Genomic DNA, 9,419 nt, shown 5'->3' with positions numbered 1-9,419 from the left:
TGTGTGCATAAGGCAGCTGTGGTGATGCACACTCTGTGGTCTTAGTAATGCGGAGAGTGAGGCAGGAAGGATCAGGAGTTCAAGGCGAGGCTGGGCTACAGTCCCTGTCTTTTCAAAAAGAATTTATTTTGGAGACAGGTCTCACTATGTAGCCTTAGCTGATCTGAACTCTTTTTTTTTTTATATTTATTTATTATTATACAATATTCTGTCGTGTGTATGCCTGAAGGCCAGAAGAGGGCACCAGACCTCTTTACAGATGGTTGTGAGCCACCATGTGGTTGCTGGGAATTGAACTCAGGACCTTTGGAAGAACAGGCAATGCTCTTAACTGCTGAGCCATCTCTCCAGCCCCTGATCTGAACTCTTATGTAGGTCAGTGCTGGCATTAAAGCCATGTGCCACTATGCGCCCCTCCCCCCGGTTACATTTATTTTAATTGTGTGTATGTATATGGGTTCATGTGTGCCATGGCTCATGAATGGAGGGAGGTAAGAACTTGCAGAAGTCAGCTGTTCTACTGTGTGGGTCCTGGGGCTAGGTCATTAGACTTGGGGGTATGGGCCTTTAGTGTCCATCTTGCTGGCCCGAGAATCTATCCAAAAACAAAACCCAGAAAGAGATAACCTCATTTACAGAGATAGCTGGCCTTTTAGCCTCTGAAAACTAAATTTCTTGTGCCATGTTAGTTGCAGATGGATGAACTCTTAAAAATAGGGGTTGGGCACAGGTCTAAAATTCAGGAGGAGGCAGGAGGATTGACTCTAAATGAGAAGAAAAAATTGAAGGCAAACCCAAAAATCTGTCAAAGTCTATTATGCTCTTGGATATTTATTTAATGTTCATTGGTGTTCTTCCTGCCTGTTTTGTCTGGATGAGGGTAGCCCTGGAACTGGAGTTACTGACAGGTGTGAGCTGCCATGTGGGTGCTGGGAATTGAACCATCCATTGAGCAATCTCTCCAGCCCCCCTCCCCCTTTTTGAGATGGGATTTCTCTGTGTAGCACTGGCTGTCCTGGAGCTCACTCTGTAAACCAGGCTGGCCTTGAACTCGGAACCACCTGCCTCTGTCTCCCCAGTGCTGGGAGTAAAGAAAGGCCTTTGATTAAGACCCTCAAAACACCCCCCCCCCATTGTGAGGTTAATATTAGCAGGGGAACAAACCTCTGGTCACATCTGTCAGAGTTTCTAGATTGGGCATCCGAATCCATCTCTCTCTGCTTCCTGACTGCAGACGCAGCATGACCTCATGATTCTGTCACCATGCCTTCTCTGCTATGATGGGCGGGGACTCCTCAAACTGAGCTAAGGTAAACCTTCCCTTCCTGAACATGCTTTTTCAGGCATCTCATTAGTGAGGGAAGTCCCTGCTACAAAACCAGAACAAAAAGGAAGCTGTCTAGAAATGCAAGCCAGAGCTTAATAAAAATAAGTTTTATTGATTATGTATAATTTTAGCTATACTAACATATAAACTTTTAAGAATTAGTATTAAATGACTTTATATATTTTACCAAGAATAATCTAAGTCAGTTGTGTGGTTCCACATTTGTTGAAAATTAAAAATTCAAATTTTCCCTAGTCATTATATATCTAAATTTAGGGAACCAGCTCACACCCCAGACCTGGACTTCATTATGCAAAAGTACCACATCTTCATCCCAGCAAACACTCCTTTTTGTTATACAGACCCCTCTCTAATGATGTATCACATACTGACTCTACCTTCTTATCCACCAATGTCTGATCTTTCCTGTGGAACTAGAAAGGCATAGACAGCAAGCTGTTCTGGACGCTGTATTTTGGGTTTGTCATTTTTGTTGGAAACCCCAATTTAACAAAAACACCCAGTACCTAGGTAAATGTTTAACACAAGATTGGAAAGTGGCACGTTGCTTGAGCAGGGCTTTTGGCAGGTCACAGAAACAAGCTGCTGCAGGGGACAAATGTCCTCTGTCTTGTTCCAGCTGAGGAGTTGGAGAGTGTCATTCGAATTTCTCATCTCCTTCCTCCACGTCTTTCAGACTGAGCACTTCCAGAGAACCTTTGCCTTTGGTTTCCTTTTTTATTAGCTCATCAATTTCTCTGAAGCAGCCTGGGTCGATGAGACACACCTGTAATGATCATGTAGCTGTTTACCAAGGGAGGATTGATAACAGCGCAGATTAAACTCAGTTTTAATGCTCAGGGCAGATCAGACCGTGTTCTAGGTATTGCTAACACAGTGGAGACCAGGGCAGCAAGCTGGATCTGGTATTCAGTCTTGATGCTAAACACTTGTTATTGGCCTTTGGGAAAGGCATTCACTCACCTTGCTGGTGCTGCAACTCACAGTGAGAGCCAGCATTAGCCTAGCATTCAGATCCTGGGTTCAATCCCTAGCATCTCACTCCTCTTAAAAACATACCCAGATTCCTCAGCTGTAAACTAACAGGTTGTAACAGACTATGGTCTCCAGGCTGGAATCTAGCATTAGACCACCAGATCTCAACCTGTGGGTCATGACCCCTTCAGTCACCTAAGACCATCGGAAAACAGATTTTTTCCATTATGATGCATACAGGTCACCTGAGACCATTGGAAAACAGATATTTACATTGTGATGCACAACAGTAGCAAAGTAGCAATGAAAATAATGTTATGGTTGGGGGAGGGTCACCACAACATAAGGAGCTGTATTAAGGGTGACAGCATTAGGAAGGTTGTGAACCACTGCATTAGACTCTTATAGGTCAGTGACGGTCACCTCCACCTGTGAAGCAGACCCTTGGGACATACTGAGAAGCCATGGTGGGTTCTGAAAAGTGCAGATGTTCACGGTGCTGGCACAACTGTTTCTCTTTAGGGGAACCACCCATGACCCAGGAACAAATCCTCTCATCGCTAATGCTTAAAACATGTTCTGGTTAAAAGGAAAGATGGTAACTTGTAGTCTCAAATTCACGTTGTAGCTGAACTCACAACTCTCCTGCCCCCACCTCCAGAGCGCTAGGGTGACAGATGTGTACCACGGGGCTCCACCTCTATTATTGGTTGTCTCATCATAGAAGACTCAGTGGAAAATATATTATTTCAAAGAAAACGAATACAACCAAAACAAATCTACTGTCAATAAGTTGACTAAGGAGCAAATAACATCTTGTGTTTAACTGCAGTGTTCTATTTACAATCTGACAGGCTAGCCTAGCCTACAACTTCTTAATATTGCCTCATGGTATGAAGTGTCCCCAACAGGCTCATGTGTTCAAAGCTTTATACCCAGTTGGTGGTACTAATTTGCCAAGTCTGGAAACTTGAGGAGGTGAGGTCTCTATGAAGGAAGTAGATTCGGGGGGAAGGGGCTCTCTCTGTAAGGTACACCTCGTCTTATCTTCCCTCATTACAGATGGTTGCGAGCCACCATGTGGTTGTTGGGAAACTGAACTCAGGACCTTTGGAAGAGCAGGCAGTGCTCTTAACCGCTGAGCCATCTTTCCAGCTTCCACCGTTTCCCCTATTCCCTCTCCTTCCGGTTCTGCCCAACTACACGAGGCCAAGCAGTCACAGACCGAACTCTCTCAGACTGAGCTGAAATAAACCTTATTCTGTTCTCTCACGCATTTGGGTTACAGCTATGCAAAAGTAAGAAAAAATACAGTATTAATGATCAGACAGTAAGTTATTCTGGTAGAATGAAGCCAAGAATGTGTTAACTATAATCTTGGGGCCCAGTCCACCACTGGCTCCCCACCGCCATCATCTTACTATCTCCAGCTGCTGGCTGTAGTCCTCACTCTCCACGACCTTCATCAGCGGCTTCAGTTTCTCCTTCAGCTTCTTTCCTTCGTTCACCGGCAGGATGAAGCGCAATCGCATGTGGGCACGCTCAATCTTTATCTTCTCTTTTAACTGCTTTATCACTTCCAAAGCCTTTCAAGACATAATGGGGAGAGCTTGTTATTTAATATATGCACTAACTCGTATGTCGAATATCAACAAAACAGTTTGCATATAGCTGCATTATGCCAATGGCCACACAAGCAATCCCAGGAAGACGGAGAGAAGTGAGACGTCTCATTTTGTGAAATGGAAATAAAGTAGTTCTTTGCTTTGGAAGAAAGCACGGTCAAAGGCTGGGGAAGTTCTGAGGACAAAGAGCGCTTGCTACCTGCTGCTTTGTGCTCTTGTTGGGCTTGACCGAGTAGTGGATGTCCTTCATGGCTCTCTCAATGAGGATAACCGTGTAGGGTCTTTTTGTTTCTGGATTCACACACTTGTCTGCCACAATGGTTGCAATATCCCGAAACATCTGCTCCAGCTGTGTGTGCCGTTCTTTATCTGACACTTGAACTTCTCCTTTGGTCAGAATCTAAAACGGCAGAACATACAGAAAGTCTCCATCAGTTTTAGTTACCTTTTTCTACTGCACAGAATTAGTTAGCAGGGAGGAAATGAAGTTTTGTTCTCTGCAGCTGCTCATGAGAACCAAGTGCTGCCTAAACCCAGCACCGGGTTATGAGCAGCTCCAAGATCCTGCTTCTGGGTAAGGAAGACAAAGGGGAGAAAAATCCATACAGAGCAGCAGTTCTCAATCTGTGGGTCGTGACCCCATATCAGATATCCTGTATATCCGATAGTTACATCATGGTTTTTTTGACTACAGGGTTTCTCTTCGTAGTCCTGGCTATTCAGGAACTCACTTTGTAGACCAGGCTGGCCCAGAACTCACAGAAATCCATCTGCCTCCCAAGAGCTGGGATTAAGGGCGAGAGCCGCCACCACCAGGCTTACATTGATTCTTTTTTTTTGTTTGTTTTTTTGTTTTTTCTAGACAGGGTTTCTCTGTGGCTTTGGAGCCTGTTCTGGAACTAGCTCTTGTAGACCAGGCTGGTCTCGAACTCACAGAGATCCGCCTGCCTCTGCCTCCTGAGTGCTGGGATTAAAGGCGTGCGCCACCACCGCCCGGCCTACATTATGATTCTTAACAGTAGCGAAATTACAGTTGTGGAGTGGCAATGAAATATTTTTATTATGGTTGGGGTCACCACAACGTGAGGGACAGTATTTAAGCGTGAATGCAATACATTAGGAAGGTTGAGAACCACTGCTCTAGAGGCATGACATACAAAAAAAGGAAAGGCCCTGGGTTTAGTCTCCAGAACCGCCACAAAACAAACTGAGTTCGAGGCCTGCCTAGTGAGCATAGCAGATTCCAGGCCAGCACGTGCTGCATAGTAAATCTGGGGTGGGGGGTAGGAAGCACAGTGAGGTAAAAGAGGTGATTTATTAGAAAAGTTAATTTCTAAAGTTTGATTTTAAATATCCAGGAAAAAAAAAACCCAGAAGCAGGACCTGGTGGTTCCCTTTGTCTCCAAAAACAAAACAAAAACAACCCCGAGGAGTTTGGAGGGTTCCAAGACGGCTAGTTGGCTTTGTTAAGATGGAAAACCCGGCAGTCATGTGCTCTGAGGAAGGGCTGAAGCAGGGTCCAGTGTCAAGGCCTTAGGACGGAAATTGCAAGTTTCAATGCCCAGCAGCCTTGCCTAAACCTGCCAGAGATGCTCTGAGAACATTCAGCAGTTGCGGGGAAGCCTGAAGACTAAGAGACCCCTCAAACAACACAGCCAACTTTCACTGTGGAAAGATCAAGAAGACTGAAAGGTACCAAGCACTGCTCCTGCATTCGGTCGCGCCTACCCAGAAACGCAAAGTTCTTTTCCTTCCATGCTCTGCATCTCGAGTGCTTTCACCTGCCTGAAGAGGCCCAGACTGCACTCCTCCTCTTGAATGGGGTAACCCTTACCATTCTGAACAAGGCGAGGGGACTTGAGAAGCTGCAGCACATGCAGCCCCCTTGCCTATGAGGAGGCCCTTTCTACCATGGCAAGCTATTCCACTGCTGTCTCCTCCCAGCATTTCCTCCAACCTGGATGTTGAACTGTCACCTGTTATAAGATTTCCCTGTGCAGCCCTGGCTGTCCTGGAACTAGCTCTTGTAGACCAGGCTGGCCTCAAACTCAAGAGATTCGCCCGCCTCTGCCTCCCAAGTGCTGGGATTAAAGGTGTGCACCACCACAGCATGGCGGCAAACACTTTTCTAGGCTTGCTTTGCCCTAAGAGAGACCCCACTTTTCTGTTTTGTTTCGTTTTGTTTTGCTTTTTGAGACAGGGTTTCTCTGTAGCTTTGGAGCCTGTCCTGGAATTAGCTCTTGTAGACCAGACTGGCCTCGAACTCACAAAGATCCACCTGTCTCTGCCTCCGGAGTGTGTGCGCCACCATCGCCCGGCTTGTTTATGTTGTTTTAATAAAGGTGTGTATGCATAGTAAGTAGACTCCTACTAATACTGTAATCGGTATTTCTCGGAATTAAAGCAGCATAAAGAAGTTGAGAGTCTGTGTTAGAAGTGATACTGGAGGGGCTGGAGAGAAGGCACAGTGGAGAGCTTGCTGCTCCTTTTGAGTTTTGGGGTTCATTTCCCAGAACCCACGCCAGGGGCTCACAAACGCTTGTAACTCCAGGTCCAGGGGATCCAGTGCTGTCTTCTGGTCTCCACAGGCACCTTGCACAAATGTGCACACTCGTTTGTTGATACAGGTTAAGCAAACAAACAAAAAACCCAGACCAGCGGGGCACAGAGGTGCACACCTTTAATTCTAGCACTCAGGAGGCAAAGCCAGGTGGATTACTGTGAGTTTGAGGTCAGTTTGGTCTACATAATGAGTTCTAGGTCAGCCAGAGTTACATAGTAATATACTGTCTCCCCTCCCCAACCCCCAGTGTTATATTGGAGCTGAGTAAAGTGGCGTGATGCTGGAGGATTAGAAGTTCCATGGCTATCCAGCTGAGTTTGATGTCCCACTGTATGAACCTCCCAAATCTTCCAACATGAACTGAGAAAAAAAAAAAGCTAAAACAACAAACAAAAACTGATCAAGAAAAACAGAGGTCCTGATGTTGCCTGTGAACGAACATGGCCATGCGTTACGCTGCGACCGGCAGAACCTACCTGCTTGCAGATCTCAGTCTGGTCATCCGTCCCAAAGGCACTGATGAGGTCTTCCTTCTTGGCAACCTGACCTTTGGAAACATTTACAAACACTGAGTGGGTCTGCAGAACTTCATCGAGGTCTTTTTCCCTTGAAAGGGCGGGAGAGAGAGGCCTCAGTGAATCCACTGCACAGCTGGGAATGCATTCACAGTTAAACACAAGAGAGATGGCAAGTGCTGCAAGCCGGGAGTGGCGTGTTCATCTGTAATCCCGGCCACGTAGGAGAGGGAGGCAGACATTGGGAGTTCAAGGGTAGCCTCGGCTATCTAGTGGGGTTCTGTGCTACTTGAAACCTTGACTCATAAAACCAAAACTAAAAAACGAGAAACGGAACACACATGCGCCCCCACCTCTCTCCCAGGTGACTTCTGTCAGGAACAATTTCAAACTCGGGACAGTATCTGTATTTTCTCAGTTAATCAAGAAGGGGGGCGGGGAGGAAACCCAAACACGTCATTGTTTTACATGAGGGTGTGGTGGGGTGTGGTACAGAAGCTTCCACCCTGGAATATCTGTCCCTAGATGGCAGTAGTGAAGACACTACGCACTTTGATAAAACTAGGCATTCTGAGGGGTGTGTGACACATTACTTTCCCGATTAGTATTCCAGCAAAATGACCATAGTAAGTTTCATTTCTTCGTGACAGTATTTGGACTATCGGATTCCCGTCTTAATCATTTATCCAAGATGCCCCCAACCCCCAAACTTAATTTCGGGGCTTCTTTGGCTTCAGCTTTGTGGTTTTTTTTTTTTTTTTTTTTAAAGAAACAGAGTCTCACACACTGGCCTGGAACTCGCAGCAATCCTCCTGCCTCTGTCTCCTGTGCGTTGGGATTACAGGTCTAGGCCGCCTGGCCCAGCTATGACGGAGTTTCTAGTTGTCAGTTTTTGATACCAACAAAATCCCAAACCAGAGGCCAGTCCGAATCCAGCAAACCAGGCCTGACAGGTAACCATGGCTGTCAGGGGCCGTGGTTAGGGAAGCCAGCCTCGGGGTGGCCGGTTCGCTGGACTCTGGGCACAGGATCACTCACTCACACGCCACTCCGCCAGCCGACGACCTTGTTCTTATAGCAGGCGATTTCGAAGCGCTTCCCTGCCCGCTTCATCCGCACCACCGCCACATTGGTCAGTCGGATCTGGTTGGTGGGGGTGAAGATCGACATGGCGGCTGCTCCCAGACCGCGGGTTCTCCAAGCGCTCGGCTGTAACGACCCCGCGGCACGCGAACCCCAGAACTGCTAGGCTCTTCCCTAACCTACGCTCGGGCAGTAGACACTGCGCACCCGACTGCCCTACTGCGCCTGCGTCCGGTGGCGCACTAGCCAGGGAAAGGAAAAGAAAGCAACTACGCCTGCGCTGTGTGACTCTTATGTCACCGATCCCCATCCTTAGAGGAAGGCGCGGTTCGATGGCGTCACTTACGTGCGCGCGCAACTCCTAGTGGCTGGTGAGTAATGTTTATTGGCCCAGTGGAAACATGGTGTTCTAGTTGAACAGTTCTGCGGAATTCAGGAACTGCATTCATTTTAACCTTTTAAAGAGGAGAAAAAGGTGTAACGAGCTTCCATCATCCTGCTTCAATAATTATATCCTCCCTCTTTTTTTATTTACTTTATTTATTTATTTGGGTTTTTTGAGACTGGAGCCAGTCCTGGAAATAGCTCTTGTAGACCAGGCTGGTCTCGAACTCACAGAGATCCACCTATCTCTGCCTCCTGAGTGCTGGGATTAAAGGCGTGCGCCACCACTGCCCGTCCTATCCTCCCTCTTTTTATTGTATCATGTTAAAGCTAATCACCTATAATTCTAGAATTTTGCAGGTAGAGACAGGATATCAGGAGTTCAAGGTCATCTTCGCCTACACGGAGGGTTTGAGGGTAGCCTTGAGACCCTGTCTCATCACACATATCAAAGCATATCATCGTATGGTTTAGCCTTAAATACTTAAGGATATACTCTTAGCAGATACTCCCACATACATTTACTCAAAAACCTCAATATCATCTGATAGTCACTTTATAGTCTATGTACTACACCCAAACAATGCCTGTTACAGTCGATTTGTTACAGTTAAGATGCAAATGAGCCCACACACCTGGACCGCATACTATAGTCAATGTCCTTTCTTTGTTATTTTGAAACGAAGTCTCACTATGTAATCCATGCTGGTCTCTAATTTATGGCCGATCTTCCTGACTCAGTCTCTCGAATATTGGGTTTAGGCTGGATGGTGATGGCGGACGCCTTTAATCCTAGCACTCGGGAGGCAGAGGCAGGTGGATCTCTGTGAGTTCCAGGACACCTAGCCCTGTTATACAGAGGAACCCAGTCTAGAAAAACCAAAACCAACCAAACCAAACCAGCCAACCAAACAAACAGCAGCAGC

At 46.6% G+C, this 9,419-nt stretch overlaps 1 protein-coding gene across 1 annotated transcript; it reads right to left on the bottom strand.

Annotated features, from left to right (window-relative positions):
• Positions 1 to 1,419: 1,419 nt before the first annotated feature.
• Positions 1,420 to 8,423, bottom strand: Sbds (SBDS ribosome maturation factor). The gene is made up of 5 exons (XM_075977754.1): positions 8,069 to 8,423; positions 6,988 to 7,117; positions 4,148 to 4,348; positions 3,745 to 3,909; positions 1,420 to 2,114 (listed from the first exon to the last, which is right to left on the bottom strand). The coding sequence occupies exons 1-5, from the start codon at positions 8,194 to 8,196 to the stop codon at positions 1,986 to 1,988; spliced, it is 753 nt and encodes a 250-aa protein (XP_075833869.1). The 5' UTR covers positions 8,197 to 8,423; the 3' UTR covers positions 1,420 to 1,985.
• Between the last annotated feature and the right edge of the window lie 996 nt (positions 8,424 to 9,419).

This window comes from Microtus pennsylvanicus, chromosome 1, assembly GCF_037038515.1.
Source record: "Microtus pennsylvanicus isolate mMicPen1 chromosome 1, mMicPen1.hap1, whole genome shotgun sequence".
NCBI classification, from domain to species: Eukaryota; Metazoa; Chordata; class Mammalia; order Rodentia; family Cricetidae; genus Microtus; species Microtus pennsylvanicus.
The sequence above is the reverse complement of the archived record's forward strand: the minus strand, read 5'-3'. Positions and strand labels throughout refer to the sequence as shown.